General features: G+C 43.2%; 1 protein-coding gene across 3 annotated transcripts in view; it reads left to right on the plus strand.

Moving 5' to 3' along the window:
• Positions 1-16,699, plus strand: part of NAALADL2 (N-acetylated alpha-linked acidic dipeptidase like 2) — a 740,348-nt gene that overhangs the window by 431,173 nt on the left and 292,476 nt on the right. For all 3 annotated transcript variants that reach the window (XM_053390588.1, XM_053390586.1, XM_053390587.1), the window contains one exon: positions 667-786. In XM_053390588.1, coding sequence (XP_053246563.1) covers positions 667-786 — 120 coding nt within the window. The remainder of the gene's footprint in view (positions 1-666; positions 787-16,699) is intronic.

Consider the following 16,699-nt stretch of genomic DNA (forward strand, 5'->3'; position numbering starts at 1 on the left):
ATGCTCGGTTTGTGAACGTGATCCGTGCGGGATGCATGTTCGCAACCCACAGTATTGGCAACCCACAGTGGCGCATCTGCACATGTGCAGGTTGCGATTCAGCATTTCTGCACATGCGCAAAGCGCAATTTAGCGCTTCTGACATGCGCGACCACCGAAACCTGGAAGTAACCTGTTCCGGTACTTCCAGGTTTTGGCGGGTCCGTAACCCGAAAAAACGCAAGCTGAAGCATCTGTAACCCGAGGTATGACTGTATAATCCAAGGCAGCAGACAGGCACTAGTGAGCACGAGTGTCTTTACTGCTAAGGGCAGGGTGGCACCCAAGATTTTGCTCCCCCAAGTCTGTGGTTAATGACACCACAGCTTCTCACACATTTCTTTTTGGCTCTTTGTATATATTTAGGCTCTTTGTCTATATTTATATAAATGTAGCACATACAAATGAAATATTTGTGTTTGCAAACACCTACGGACTGGTGCAGATACCATGTAGGCGTGTTTAGCCACATGTAAATCAAACAGCAAATATGATTGTCACTGTGTAATAACATGATTGCCACCCTATACTGCTTGTGAATTGCCTCTTGGTAGCTACCATCTGTCTGATCCTCAACGTGTTGAGAAAGAATACACTAATAAATAGCATCTATTTCTGTTTATACAGGCGGAAGTCTTTGATGTGCAGTACGGGACTGCAGAAGATTTGCTCAGGATCCAAAATACTGCAAATGTCTCCAGGAAAATTGCGCTTCTGAAGCTAGGACATTTGCCTTTGCTGTATAAGGTAAGCTGTGGGGTGAATGCAATTTTGCCCTAATTAATTGTTCCTTTTTCTGGTTTTCAAATTGCAACCATTATGATGACACCTTGTTGTGACTCGCTCACCTAAAGTTGTATTTAATTGGTTCTTTGCAGCAATCGCCTCCTGCGGTTTTTGGCTTTATTTTCGTTACCTGTGTTCCGTTCCCAGTTTTTCTCACAGGATTATGACGCAGTGTGACTGGCTAGCTCCTTTTCTCTTTCTCTTTTTGCAAAGGCAAAATAAATGTTTAACACATTTCAGTTTGATGACAAGGTGGATGCTGGAAAAAATTTGATGCATACTGTGCTTCTGGGAGAAATTTGTTTTAAGAAAACAGCACTAAGAGTGAAGAAGATAAGATAAACCCATTTACGGCTCGTTTAAAACACAAACTTGGGGGGATGGGTTATAATACCTGTGCACACTGACCTGGGTGTAAACAGGTGGCGCTTTGGTCTAAACCACTTAGCCTCTTGGACTTGCCATTCCACAAGTCAGCAGTTCAAATCCCCATGATGGGGTGAGCTCCTGTTGCTCTGTCCCAGCTCCTGCCAACCTAGCAGTTTGAAAGCACGCCAATGCAATTAGGTAAACAGTGTTTCTGTGCACTCTGGTTTCTGTCACGATGTTCCGTTGCATCAGAAGCAGTTCAGTCATGCTGGCCACATGACCTGGAAAGCTGTCTGTGGACAAACGCCGGCTCCCTCAGCCTGAAAGCGAGATCAGCGCCACAACCCCATAGTTGCCTTTGACTGGACTTAACCATCCAGGGATCTTATTCCTTTTTACCTTTTAACCCATTTGAACACAAAGTGACTTGCTTCTGAGTACAGTGGAACCTCGGGTTACAGCAGGGATCCATTCCGGAGGCACAGCCATAACCCGAAAATGATGCAACCCAAAGCATCACATCTGTGCACGCACACGGTGCTATTTAGCACTTCTGTGCATTCATGAATGGTGTGAACCCGGAAGTAACCCATTCCAGTACTTCCGGGTTTGCGCCGGTCACAAGCCGAGGGTGACGTAAGCCGGAGGCAATGTAACCCGAGGCTTCACTGTATACAGTGGTACCTCTGGTTACAAACTTAATTCGTTCCGGAGGTCCATTCTTAACCTGAAACCGTTCTTAACCTGAGGTACCAATTTAGCTAATGGGGCCTCCCGCTGTGAAGCAAAGTTCCTAACCCAAGGTAGCGGAGTCTGTGACCTGAAGCGTCTGCAGCCTGAAGCTTCTATAACCGAGGTACCACTGTACATGTTATATTAGATGTCATCTGAACTCTGTTCATACATTCTCCTGAAAATGCAATGTTTAAAAGTGTGGGGGCATCCAAGCTCTGTCCCAATGAAAGCCCTTTGACAAATGTTGGCCTCACCTGTTCATCCCACCTTCAGCTGCTCTCAGTCCCTGACGTGCCTGCATTGATTAGGGAAGGTCTGCATGGAGATTTTACTCAGGTTTGCTTGAACACACCTAGAACTGCCTGCGTAACTGGAACTGTGATAAAATTAAGACCCTGATTGCATAGAGGGCTGTACTCATGTTCAAGCAAATATGAACAAAAGTCTCCCTCCAGAACTTTCCCTGCTCATTTATAGGAAAGCTGGCTCCAGTGTGCACAGGGATGTTGGAGGCGGGCCTTGTTTGAGCACCCTTGCCCACCCCTGCTGTGGGGTGCTTTCAGTTAAATGATTGAACCTGTCTATATTGTGGCCTGTAGCATTAGGTCCAGTTAGCCTGAGAGTCAGATAACTGGAGCTACTTTACATTGAGTCAGACCAGCCCATCCAGTGTACAAGCCCTGACAATCATCTGATTGTTAGTGTCTTTGGCATCATTCCTGGTTCACTCCAGGCTGGGGAAATCTATGCAACGGGGTGCTTTTCTGGAAACTTAGGCAGGTAGCTGTGTCCTTTAGAACCCTGATTTTTCCGAAGAGAACTGCAGCCTCTGACAGATGCTGCTTTACAGCAGCCATACCAAGAGTTGCACAGTGTTAAGCAAAATCTGTGTGCTCCACACTTCAGTCTCCTGTGGCATCATTTTACAAAGTTTGCAGCAGCAGATATTACAAGGAGGGAAAGGGCAAAGAGCCAGAGCCAGAGGAAAAAAAAAATGAAATGAAATGAACTGAGAGCAGTAGTAGCTGGAGATGGCTGTCTCCTATTGTCATGTGATCTGAGATCAGAAATCTCAGTCTCAATCTCAGACATCATTACTTGTCCTGTTGGAGATTCAGACATGCCCTGAGGTGAAGCTCAGCATAACACATTGCCTGTCTAACCTCGAGCTTTTGGGATCTTACCAGCTCTGTTGGACTCTCTCCAAAATCTGAGGCTTCCAGCTGCATTGATACACTGTGGGTGTCTCAGCCACTGAAACTCAGTACTGTAATGGAAAGGAATATAGCACAAAAAGGAATAGCCAGTTGAGAACTCTGGGTGAATCCAGAAAGTATCACCAGTGCTGTCATTCAGCCTGGCAATTTTCATTGATTCCAGGAGGGGGGGGGGGCAAGATTTTTGCAGTCCTTCTTGGTCAGTCAGCTTTGGAACGAAAAGCAAAGGTGCTCCTGGGAAAACGACAGCATTATAACATGGTGCCATTGGCCCTTTCTTTCTAAATCCTTTCTGCCCCCCCCCCCCCGCCCTGCAACACTCCAGAGCAGATTTGGTGAGGGCTCAGGGGGCACACAGGAAAAGGAGAGGAGGAAGATCTGTTGCACAAATGGAAATCCTTGTGCTGGCTAAACGAGCTACTCGGATACTACCTAATATATCTACAACGTCATTGCAGACAATGAGTATTCTTGCGAAAGAATAATGTTAAACAACAATGGATGAAGTCCTTTTACCGGTCCACAAGAGAAAGTGTCCTCTCATATTGTATCACAGTGTGGTATGCTGGCTTGACAGCCACGGACAGAAAGTCTCTACAGAGGGTGGTGAACACAGCATATGATATCATGGGCTGTCCCTTGAGTCCGCTAGATGACATCGCAAGGGATCATTGCTTTAGGAGAGCGAGAAAAATTCTCAGGGATGACTCACACCCTGGCCATCACCTTTTTAATCTTCTACCCTTGGGCAGGAGTTATAGAAGTATAATCAGCTGTACCAACAGGCTAAAAAATAGCTTCTATCCGTGGTCTGTTAGGCTGTTGAACGGAAAATAACATAGCGAATATGACTTGCAAGGTGGTGTGTTGTTCGATAAGAGATTGAGTGTTGTGGGGGGGAGGCTCATTTAATTTCATTGTACACAGGTTGGACAATGACAATATAGGTATTATTATTATTATTAATTCATTATAACTCTAGGGCCTTGGATAGTTTGGGTAGCATCAGTGCCAGATTAAGCCCTGTGGAGGCTCCCAGGCAGTCAAAATCTCAGGGGGCCCTTCACATTGAACTAAACAATATTGATTGTAATTTTCTTTCAAGAGCAAATCAATATTATTTTGCTCTGTTGTCACGGGGTCCCTAAAAGGCATAGAGTCCATAGGCCAATGCCTATTCTGCCTATTTGGTAATCTGACACTGGGTGGTAATCAACTATGTTCTTCGGAATTGTTGAGTGGTACTAGTTTTAATGTTTTGCTGGTCTTGTTTAAATCTCTAGCAATGAAATGTGAAATGTGCACTGTCAGTGGACTTAATTGTATTTTGCAGAGATGGGGAGAAATTGGGTTTGTTTTCCATTTTCATACAAACCTCCCTAACTTGCATTTCCCAAAACAACAGCCAAGCTATCCTTCAAAATTCAGCTATCCTTCAAAATTCAAACTTCTCTGAACCTATCCTTCAAAATTCAAACTTCTCTGAATTTTGTGATATAGTTCTCCAATTCCCCCCCTCCTCCCAAATACATATATTAGGGAAATTGTACCTAAAAATGTGTCTATTAGCAAAATATAACACTTAAAAAAATATACAAATTTTGGCAAGCATTTCCCCAATATAATATCTCAAATTCAGATTTATTATTAAGGCAAAATAATGCCAAACAGAAACATATGGACATAAATAATACATAAAAATCATACATAAAGATAAAAATTTGACCTGTACAATAAATATACATAAAAAAGCAGAGTCTGAAGGTCTCAATGGAGGTCACATGGCTTTGTCTAAGTTACGTAGCCTTCACTGCAAATTTGGCTGAATTAAATGCACAGGTGTGTTTATTAGGCAAAATCGCACACACACAAAATGCTAATGAATATTAGTGGGCACTTCAAACAAACAGACAAAGAAACAAACAACACACATACACATATTGCAACTTCAAGTGGAAATGTAGCAAACCGAAGACTAGGAATATGAGAAACTGAGCCAAAACTGACAGATAGTATTTTAGAGTTTTCCCTTCATCATATGGAATCAAATATTTGCTCTCTGTGGACTGTTAATAAACCTGAATTGAACTGAACAATAGAGTGAACAGGAGATAAAAAAAACAATTTAAAACAAAAGTACTGTTGTCCAGGAGAGTCAACCAAAACCATTTAAGCAGCAGACCAGAACAAATTCAGCCAGGAAAAGCAGACATAGAAGAAAAACTAGAACTGGAAAATTATATCTCTAACAATCAAAGCTGGAATAAACAAGGCAGACTTCACACAAAAAAACAACTATCATTACTTTTGTTTAAGTGCGAAGCAGTCATAACTATGACTTGCTGCTCAAAACTCTCACTTTGGTAGTTAAGTTTCAGAGCTGGTTTATCATAGATGGACATGGGAATTTGAGAGGGAATTGAATTTTCCATTCCTAAAAGGGACCCTGGTAGTTGTGTAAAACCATCTTTCAAAATCCAATACTTTTTCAAAAGTAACCAAGGCTTTAGTAACATTTCAATGTTAGCAGCAGGTACATCAATCCAAATCCCCAGAGTTCTCTGATGAAATGCCAGACAGTGAGAAAATTAACCAGGCATCGCAGAGTAATCTTAGAAAATGAATTCCTGAACTTGGCATCACCACCAAGTAGGCCCTGTACTCACATCCAACCCAATCCAATGCAGGGCTTCTACTGGAGACTTGGCGTAGACCAAGACATTCATTTAGATTAGGGAAGATGAACCTATGGTCTTTCAGATGTTGTTGGACTATAACTCCCATCATGCCTGAACATAGGCTATGCCATCTCGGGCTGATGGGAACTGGAATGCAACAATATTCAGGTCCTATATCCCTACATTAGATATCCAGTCCCAAGACATTTAGGGCTTTGAAGGAAAGAACACTCACTTTGAATTGACCTGGAAATGAATCTGGAAGTTGGGAACTTTTCTGATACAGGAGAGAGCAGACAGCAACTGTATGTGTGCGCACGTTTAAATATATATAGGCCTTAGTCCTGAAGTTAGATTAAGTGTTAGTCACCATTGCAATGTGAGTCAAGTAGATTAGGCCTCCAGAACGCATTATCTAACTAACTTTAGCAAATGCTGATAAATATGCATGAACTTCTTATTAGGATAGATTGCATTGTTATATTCCCAGTAATTTTTCAAAAATGCTTGAATTCTTGCAGACAATTTTCCATTGTGATCAACTTATATGCAAGTACTGTTTGGGAACTGGATAGATTGTGCTGCTGCTGCTGTTATTGTTAGCTTGTTTTATTTATTACTTGTTGCCCCAGCCACTCTGGGTAGCTTCCAACAGAATATAAAAACAAAATAGAAATATCAGGCATTAACAACTTTCCAATAAAGGGCTGCCTTCAGCTGTCTATGGAAAGTCATATAATTGCTTATCTCTTTGGCACGTGATGAGAGGGCATTCCATAGGGCAGGCACCACTACCAAGAAGGCCCCCTGTCTGGTTCATCCATTTTAAGCACCTTGAAGTCACTTTGATTTCAGTGGGAGAAATTTACAGGGCAAGACATGTATACTTCTTTATTTCCATGTATCTTACTCTCGGGTAAGCCAGTATAAGGTTGCAATCTTGAACAAGTGCTGAACCTTCCCATCAGCATCAGTAGGACTTAAAGGAACAGGCAGTGTGTGTGTGGGGGGTTTCCATTCCCGGCCCCCGCACACGTTGGTGGAGCACCCATAAGTGCACCCTGCCCCATTTTGCCCTGACCCACCCCATTCTGCCCCATTCCACTCCCTTTCCCACTCCCGTTCTGCCCTCTTCCAGGTCCAAAAGGACCCGTGTGCCGGTGATTGAGAATCAATTGGACACTCCTAAAATGGTCACTGCCTAAACAGTACGGCTGGATTGTGCCCATTGTGTTCAGTCCACAGAAGCAATTATAAAATAGAAGAAACATTGGATTCTGCAGTTAAATTTACTCTGAGTTGCTCCACTAGCCAAAGAAAATACTCTCATTTTCAAGTTCAAAGGTGGTGGGTAAGCGGAAGACTTTGTTTTGAATAGAAACCATCTAGGTCTCAAATATTGTTTTCGGCTCTGAAAACTGTGCTATGTATCTAAATGATTTGGATCCAAACTCATTATGTACATGAAAGGTCAGTAATCATTGCGAGAATTTGACGTGTCTTCAGCAGCCTGTTGTGTTCCTCTTATGCTGCAGTCCTCCGTTAAATGCCAGACATAATGAAATAGCAATCAGTGTGTATTGGTGTGTATTATCTAGGTCCTGAATAGGATGCAAAGGTAACAATGCACTGATTACTGCACTGTGCAATGCGCTGTTCAAGGAGAAAGTTACAGAGATTAAGCCCTCCAGACATTTCATATGAATGCTTGGTTTTCAAAGTGTTTCATCAATAAGAAGATAGGAGCTTGGACTAGACTAGGAATGATTTACATTTGCATCCAGCGGCTGCTTCCCAGGAACCTCACATTATATTCTAACAAAAATCGTTGAGAGATGGTGATCGGGGCTGAGGCAAGGTTACACAGTAAGGAGCATGGCTGAGGTCTACACCAGACAGGCTCCCTTAGTCTTTCATTGCAGCAGTGGTCCATGTGTGCTAACATTCAGGTATGGAATGCATTCTTTTATTGGGGACTTGCATTGGAAACGGGGAGCTCTTCAAAGCAGGAATATGCATGCAAATGTACGTCTCCTTTGGAATGACAGGGGGTGGGCGGACACATGCACACATCAGATCTACTGTATTTTTCGCCCTATAGGACACACTTTTCCCCCTCCAAAAATGAAGGGGAAATGTGTGTGCGTCATATGGGGCGAATGCAGGCTTTCGCTAAAGCCTGGAGAGTGAGAGGGGTCGGTGCGCACCGACCGCTCCGGAGCGCACCCCGGGCTTCGGGCAGATGTCCGCAAGCCTTGCAAGCCCGCGGGAGTTCCTGCCGGGCTCGCAAGGCTTGCAGATAGCAGCCTGTTCTGGTGGCTGGGGTCGGAGGAAGCTTGGGCTTCCCCTTGCCCAGCCCCGCGGCTGGGGGGGGATATTTTTTTTTATTTCCCCCCAAAAAACTAGGTGCGCCCTATGGGCCAGTGCGCCCTATAAGGCGAAAAATACGGTATGTTCCAAAGCAGCACTGAGTCAGGATGTTGGTTTTCCCCCCAACCAAGATCTGAAATAAGACACAGAAATGGAGCGGGGGGGGGGGAGAGTCAGCAAAACAGCCACAGGCTCAACCTCAAAGTAACCACACCAGTCACACTATGAGAGAAGGAGGGAGCCAGATAGGGCAGAAGGAGGAATATGGGCTTAAATAAATTCTCCTCAGTCCCACCCCCTGCATCGTGGAGATGCCAGTGAGCCCCACAAACATCCACAGTAAAGATGGAGGCTGTGGCTTCAGCCTATAGCAACAACCTCTCCTGCAGCTTAACACATGCTTGGGATACAGAACTGGGAATATTTAGAGAGAAGTACAAGCATATACCAGGGACACGGGTGGCACTGTGGGTTAAACCACAGAGCCTAGGACTTGCCGATCAGAAGGTCGGCCATTTGAATCCCCGCGACGGGGTGAGCTGTACACTGGCTCCATCGGCCAATAAAGCAAGATGAGCGCCGCAACCCCAGAGTCAGTCACGACTGGACCTAATGGTCAGGGGTCCCTTTACCTTTACAAGCATATTCCAGTCTTTTCTCTTAGCAGTTTTCATTGGTTTGCCAACTCAAATCAGTTGCTTAGAAATCTGCTGTGTATTTACAGTGAGGGCATGCAGTTTCAAAATTACATTGGCTGGACCTACATCGACCTTTTAAACGTTATTAGAATGATACTAGATATAACATTTCATAACATTTCATGCAGTTTCCCTTTGTTGGTTGCTTGCTGCTCTGCAGCACATTCTGGTGCCATATTCTAATAATGGATTATTAACGTTATAAACCATGAGTGTAGTTCTGCCCATTGTCTGGTCAATTGGCTACAAAACATCAGTTGTCATATGGTTGTGCTTCTCTAATTATGTGTTTTTCACAGTGTTAGGCTACCTGCAACAATATGATCTATTGATCTATTGACCTATCAGTAGGCTGATAGCATTTGCAACTTCCATGATATCTGCAGTTTTAGAGATGAGAGGTATTTGAACTTAAGTGAAGTAGATAAATCCTTTTTGCCAAGTGTCATTGTTTTCTTTTCTAAACCAAGTATTTTTTTTGGGGGGGGCTGCTAAGTTTCCATCCCATTGGGGGTCCTTTTTGAACCAGCTCACCTGTGTAGGTAGCATATGTGGCACTATTCTCCAGGAGTCATAGAAGAAGGCAATCTAGGGATGCTTCAAAACCATGCCTTACTAACAGACTCCTTTTTTTGCTTCTGCCAACATCAGAGCTCTGTCATCATTAAGTAGAGAGCCATGTTGAGGCAGGTATGGCCTCCATCTCTGAGGGTATGAACCTCTTCCACCACCTTCAGATACAGCAGTCCAAAAAGTCCAGTGTCATAGGACTGCAGCATTAAGAAATCATAAATGTCACTATGACTATTTCTAACAGGTTCCCTATGAGAATATCTGCTGTCCTGCTTCTGTTCCAGAAAACAAAGATGGAAATGTACTTACAAATCTCGACTTTTTAAATTCCTGTATCTAAGTTTATCGTTGCAGTCTGGGCCATTTTATAGGTTGATGTGGGATTCAAAGAACAGTCCATAGATTCAGGAAGGGAAACTGTGGATCATTTAGTCCAACCCAAATATGCAGCTGTCCCTTACGGGGATCGAACCTGCAAACTTGGCGTTATCAACACCATGCTCTAACCAACTGAGCTACGTTGGGGACATGTAAAGTACTAGCATAATTTCCAAGTATAGCTTCACATAATCTTTTAGATTAGGTTAGAATAACATCTTTACTAGTAATACGTCGCTTATGGCATTCCTTCTCAGGTTATTGTGCTTGTGTTATGAGAAGCCTTCCCCATAAAGCTAGCAACCTTTGTCTGTCCTAGAAAAGCACTGCTACACACACACACACACACACACACCCTAATTTCCTAAGCATGTCTTTTATTTCTAAGGGAGTCAAGCTTTCTCTGTTCAGAAGTTGCTTGTGTCGCTTATTTTCAGCAGCATTCAGTTATAGGTTGGTTTCTCTCTCCCCTCGCCCCCCCGCCTCCAATATATAGTATCTGTAAGGGAAGTGAATCAAAAAAACTGCTTGGGAGTTTGTGGAGTCATTTCTCTGCCAGATAGTTTATATCATAGTCTCCAAGGAGAAAAGATAACATTTAATTCACTTTACTACTTGACCTTGTCTTCTGTCATATAGCACTGGCTGTGAAATGCTCAGCAAGTTCAAAATGTGCTGATTCATGATCTTTCTTTCTTTTTTTTAAGGAGTCTTTATGACAAATCGGAGATTAATTAGCACTGGGGAACTGACGGCTGAAGGAATTGCTCTTCTTCTCTAATAACCATGTTTATCATCTTAATGCCAAATTTACTTCCAGCTATTTAGTTGATGGCATAAATGTGTGATGAACTGGACCTGCTGCTTTTGGCATCAGATAAATTGCAAGGTTTGCAGAGATCTTCACTGGCCTTTCAGTCAGGATCCCTTCTTCAAAGGAAGAGACTACAAGTTAGATGTATTCGAGCAGGAGAAGAAATCATAAACTGCTCATGGTTTAATTTCCTTAACCATAAGCATCATTATGGAAGAATACCAAAACCAAGATAAATTTAAAATTGTTACCAACCATGAATCCATGACTTAACTGGTAAGGGAGTTTAGAATCACAGCTTCAACATAGTTTTCCTGCCTCTTCACTCTTGCTTCATTTCCCTGATGAAAATAGGGATGTCCTAACATATCCTCAAGGGACGTGGGTGGCGCTGTGGGTTAAACCACAGAGCCTAGGACTTGCCAATCAGAAGGTCGGCGGTTCGAATCCTCGCGACGGGGTGAGCTCCCGTTGCTCGGTCCCAGCTCCTGCCAACCTAGCAGTTTGAAAGCACGTCAAAGGGCAAGTAGATAAATAGGTACTGCTCTGGCGGGAAGGTAAACGACATTTCCGTGCGCTGCTCTGGTTCGCCAGAAATGGCTTAGTCATGCTGGCCACATGACCTGGAAGCTGTACGCTGGCTCCCTCGGCCAATAAAGCGAGATGAACGCCGCAACCCCAGAGTCGGCCACGACTGGACCTAATGGTCAGGGGTCCCTTTACCTTTACCTTTAACATATCCTCACACATTTCTCTGATAAAATAGGTGTGTCCTAAGGAAAAGTGGGACATTCCGGGATCAAATTAGAAACTGGGACAGCTTCTGTAAATCTGGGACTGTTCCTGGGAAATGGGGACAGTTGGAGGGTCTAGCATAATTGAGGGAGGAAAGGGCCTTCCATATATACAAAAATACAGTTCATGCGAGGGTCCTGGGCCTCTGTGGGTGGAGAAGCATGTCTCAGTTTGTATGTAGGTCCCCTTACATACGTAGGAGTGTTCTGCACTGGCAGTGTTGGCATCAGGAGGCTGAGCCGATTAAGTTGAGTAATGCCTCTGCTCAATCCTGCCTCTACTCTCAAAAGCCCAGCATAAAATAGTGATTCCACTATTTTATTTGGATTCCAGCCTCTGTTACTTTGGCCAATAGCTGGTTGTTTAGCTTTTTCAGTTTGGTTTAGACTTGCTCCTTTTATTTGTGCTTGTCTTGACAACATGTTCTGGTTTTTGTTTTTGTTTAATAATTATTTAATAATTTAATAATTATTAATAATAATTAATAATTATTAATAATAATTAATAATTATTATTTTTGCCACACCCTGATATCATGTGTTGATGAAGGAAGGGTTCAAAATGTTTTGAATGAATGAATGAAAGACAGCCTGGATAGCTCAGTTGGTTAGAGCATGGTGCTGATAATGGCAAGGTTGCAGGTTTGATCCCTGCATGGGACAATTGCATATTCCTCTATTGCAGGGGGTTGGACTAGATGATCCTCAGGGCCCTCTCCAACTCTATTATTCTATGAAGCAGAAGTGACACAGACAAGAAAATGACAGATTTTTTTTTAGAATCTGCCAACTGATTAATTCAGGACATATTTTTAGTCTTATCATTTTTAATCAATCCGCCTAGTTGATTTAATCAATTCAGTCCTGCGGTTCTAGTAGATATACTTTTGAATTGCACGTTAAGTGGCATTGCTGGGTTTGCTTTTTTTTGTTTGTGGGACTGAAAGATTGACGTTTTTCTCATTAGGCTTCCAAATGTACATATTCTCATGTTATCCTGTGTAATTGCTTCACCGCCTCTCTCTTAAAGAAAATTATGTATTGATTTTGTTTCTTTGCAAATAGCTGTGGCTCAGATGCCCACACGAAGGGCAGTTTATGTGCATATGTGAGCGACAGATTGATTGAACACTGCAGTGAGTGAATTTAGTGCCACTTGCTCAGTGATCTAAGCTTTATTTTCTCTGAAGATGAAGTTCTTCCAAGGGACTTTTCTAGACATAAATTTTCTCCTTTCCTTCCATCGGGCCTCATAAGCCCTAAACGTGAGGCTCGGATAAAGAAGGGGAAGAGATGTTTCAAAAGACATAAAACAAATATTCTGGCTTCTGTGGGTTTTTCTTACTGATTTTCTTAACATCCCGAAATTCTGCAGCAATATATATATATTTTCCCAGTCTAGATTGTAACTGCAGCCATTTACTCTGCACAGGAGCCATTAATTCTGTTCTAGCGATTGGAGAGAAATTTGGTTTGGTTTGCATTTTTATGTGAACCTAATTGATCCACATTTAAATTTCCTGCAACTATATAGAATCATTGGATCGCAGAGTTGGAAGAGACCATGAGGGTCATTTAGTCCAACCTGCTGCAATGCAGGAATGAGGTGTGAAGGGAAAGAGAAATAAAAAATACCAGCCACCAGGAAAACCAGTTAATCTATGAGCAAGGGTACGAGGGTAACTAACCCATTAACCAGAGGCCTTGGACAAGGTGAGAAAGTGGTGATGGAGAGTAGGATGGTCCTGACCTAACAACCAGAGGCCTTGGAAAAAGTGAGAAAGTGGTGCAACCTCAAGTTATGGACGTGAGACTAGGGAGGGGGGCCTTATATGCAGGGGTTGATGATTCTCACGTGAGAAGCCAGATCAATAGATAACCGTGTATAAAATACACTTCCGTATCGAAGAGAAATATTGCAGGTAATGTCTGAATGTAAGATTATAGAGGGTAGTGATTAGTGGATATCCATGAGGTTGTACAGTAATGCACGATATACATATACGTTCTTAAGTCATATATATATAAAAGATATAATACTTAAATAATACTTGTATGGTATATAAAGTTATGTACGAATGGTTCATATGTATTATGTAAAATTTATAGTAGGTAGTATATATAAGGATATTCATGGGGTAAATATGTCATGCATAATTATACATGTTAATATGTATAACATGGGGCTTGAACCCATGACTCTGAAAGTGTCATATCCACCAGGATATATGTATGTATGTATGTATGTATGTATGTATGTCTAAATGAGCTGTCTTTTGAAATTCACACTTCTTCAGATTTTGTGGCACACTTACCCAAACCTGAATATATTAGGGCACAGGTGGACAAGTGGATCTTGTTGGCAGGCCAGATCGCTCTCTCCTGCACACACGCAACATGGGCCAACTTTGACACATGGGAAGCACCTCCCACCTGTCAATCAGCTGACTGTCAGGAGCTCGGCCTACACTCGAGTAGGACCCTGGCAAAGACACATGTCCAACTGGCATGTTCTCTCCCTCCTGGTCTTTCGTTCGGGACTATCCTCTGCTTGGCTTCCTAATAGCAGTTTGACTAGTGAAGCTTCCCATTGTCTAAGTATATTCTCATATCTACCAAAAATACTTTGTGGAGCCAGGCTGCCTTCTATGGACTGCCAATAGGGCCCATGCAATTGGGATATAACCCAAAGTTTCCCAAAGTAAAGTAAAAGAGCACAACTTGTTTCAGGAATGGATTGACAATGCTGGAAAATGATACCCCTGAAAAAAATGACCGCCTAATTAAATTCATGGGCATGCAAGCGAAAGAAAGTACTCTTTAACACAGTGCGTAATTATCGTATGGAATTTGCTGTCAACAGATGTGATTATGGCTGCAGCTTAGATCGCTTTAAAGGGGAATTAGACAAATTCTGTGTTCAATAGCTGTTATCCAGGACAGTTAAGCTGAACTACCGTATCCAGAGGCCGTGTGCCTCTTCATCAATCCAACATTCAAGACCGAGTCCAGAGAGCAGCATTGGGAAAGGGTCTTTCAGCCAACTGGCAGCTGTGTCATGGGGTGTGGCAGGGGTCTGCCTAATTTCCAGTGCTGTTTAATAGTCTACATGAAGCCACTGCGATCTACTTACAGAATAAAAAACTGGCAGGTCAAAGTTGTTGAGCTTTTTCTTAGGGAGGAGGAAAGCCCCGTTTTTAACGGTTTGGGGGGAGAAGGAGGAACAGCCACTCGCCAACAAATCGCTGGGGAGACAAACAGCCTCGCTGACTAAACTCCGTCTTCTGTTCTGCAGATCGTGCAACCATGGAGGGTGGGGCAAGGGGGGCCGGATACGATTTTACCAACACTAAGAAAAGGGGGGGGGCAACGATCAACTGCGATCTACCAAAACCTCCCGGGGATATAACCAGTAGATCGTGATCGACCTGTTGGACATCCCTGCTCTATAACATCTGAATCAGAAGAGGTCATGCAGTCGCTGGGCCATGGCCTGGATGCAGTGAAGAAATGGATGAGGAGAAACAAGTTGAGCTTGAATTCTAGCAAGATGGAGGCACTATGCATGAGTAGTAGTAGTAGTAGTAGTAATAATAATAATAATAATAATAATAATAATAATAATAATAATAGTAAATTTATTATTTATACCCTGCACGTCTGGCTGGGTTTCCTCAGCCACTCTGGGAGGCTTCCAACAGAATATTTAAAAAATGATAAACATCAAACATGAAAAACTTCCCTAAACAGGGCTGCCTTCAGATGTCTTCTAAAAGTAAAATAGTTGCTTATCTCCTTGACATCTGATGGGAGGGCATTCCACAAGGCGGGTGCCACTGCCAAGAAGGCCCTCTGCCTGGTTCCCTGTAACTTGGCTTCTTGCAGGGAGAGTAGCTGCAGAAGGCCCTTGGAGCTGGACCTCAGGTATAATGATGGGGGTGGAGATGCTCCTTCAGGTATACTGGGCCGAGGCCGTTTAGGGCTTTAAAGGTCAGCACCAACACTTTGAATTGTGCTCGGAAACGTACTGGGAGCCAATGTAGGTCTTTCAGGACCAGTGTTATATGGTCTCGGCGGCTGCCCCCAGTCTCCAGTCTAGCTGCTGCATTCTGGGTTAATTGTAGTTTCTGGGTCGCCTTCAAAGGTAGCTCCTGTGTCTGAGAAATTGGTCAGCTGCCTAGCCTGGATGGGGTTGCTCTCCCTCTGAAAGAGCAGATTCACAGCTTTTGGGTCCAGCTCTGTCACTAGAGGCTCAGATACCCATAGTGGCTAGAAGTACCTTTTACCCACTCCTTATTTAAATACCAGGGAACTAACCATGAGAGAAGACTAACAGCATTCATATCCACTTTGGAGGCTTCCCCCTTCTTTCCCCCACGAAATTTGTGTCTATCATTACGCTGCTGACTCCAGCTTTGCATTTTGTTAATGAAAAATATACATAAACACTTAAAACAAAAGATAGGGAGAATTATATGATTGGAATTGTAAAACAGGAGGCAAGGAGACGTGAATCGGTTGATTTCCCATCCATGTCCGCTTTGGGTGAGTTTACCCATAAGCCAATTACACTTTGTTCGACATTATTATTATTATTATTTAAATAGGAACGAACAAAACATACACAAAAAATCACATTTTAAAAATGCATTGTTTTGAAAAGCATTTCCTCTCACTTCTGAATATATTTACTCTCAAAATATGCATTTTAAAATGTATTTTGATACTTCTTTTCATTTTTTTGAGCTGAGAACTGTGTTGGAACTTTACAAGGTAAAGGACCCCGGACAGTTAAGTCCAGTTGCAGACCCCTCTATGGTTTCGGTGCTCATCTCGCTTTACTGGCCGAGGGAGCCGGCGTTTGTCCGCAGACAGTTTTTCCGGGTCATGTGGCCAGCATGACTAAGCCGCTTCTGGTGAAACCAGAGCAGCACATGGAAACGTCATTTACCTTCCCACCGGAGCGGTACCTATTTATCTACTTGCACTTTTTGGCGTGCTTTCGAACTGCTAGGTTGGCAGGAGCTGGGACCGAGCAATGGGAGCTCACCCCGTTGCGGGGATTCAAACAGCCAACCTTCTGATCGGCAAGGCCAAGAGGCTCAGTGGTTTAGACCACAGCGCCACCCGCGTCCTTTGTTGGAAGATTAGGGAGGTGCTAAAGCCAGTGAATTACTTAAGTCCACATGTTGTTCTGGGAGGTATGTAATCAGGTTTTGACTTCCACAGACTTTCTACCGGAATGTTC

This window comes from Podarcis raffonei, chromosome 5 (genome assembly GCF_027172205.1).
Source record: "Podarcis raffonei isolate rPodRaf1 chromosome 5, rPodRaf1.pri, whole genome shotgun sequence".
Classification (NCBI taxonomy): Eukaryota; Metazoa; Chordata; class Lepidosauria; order Squamata; family Lacertidae; genus Podarcis; species Podarcis raffonei.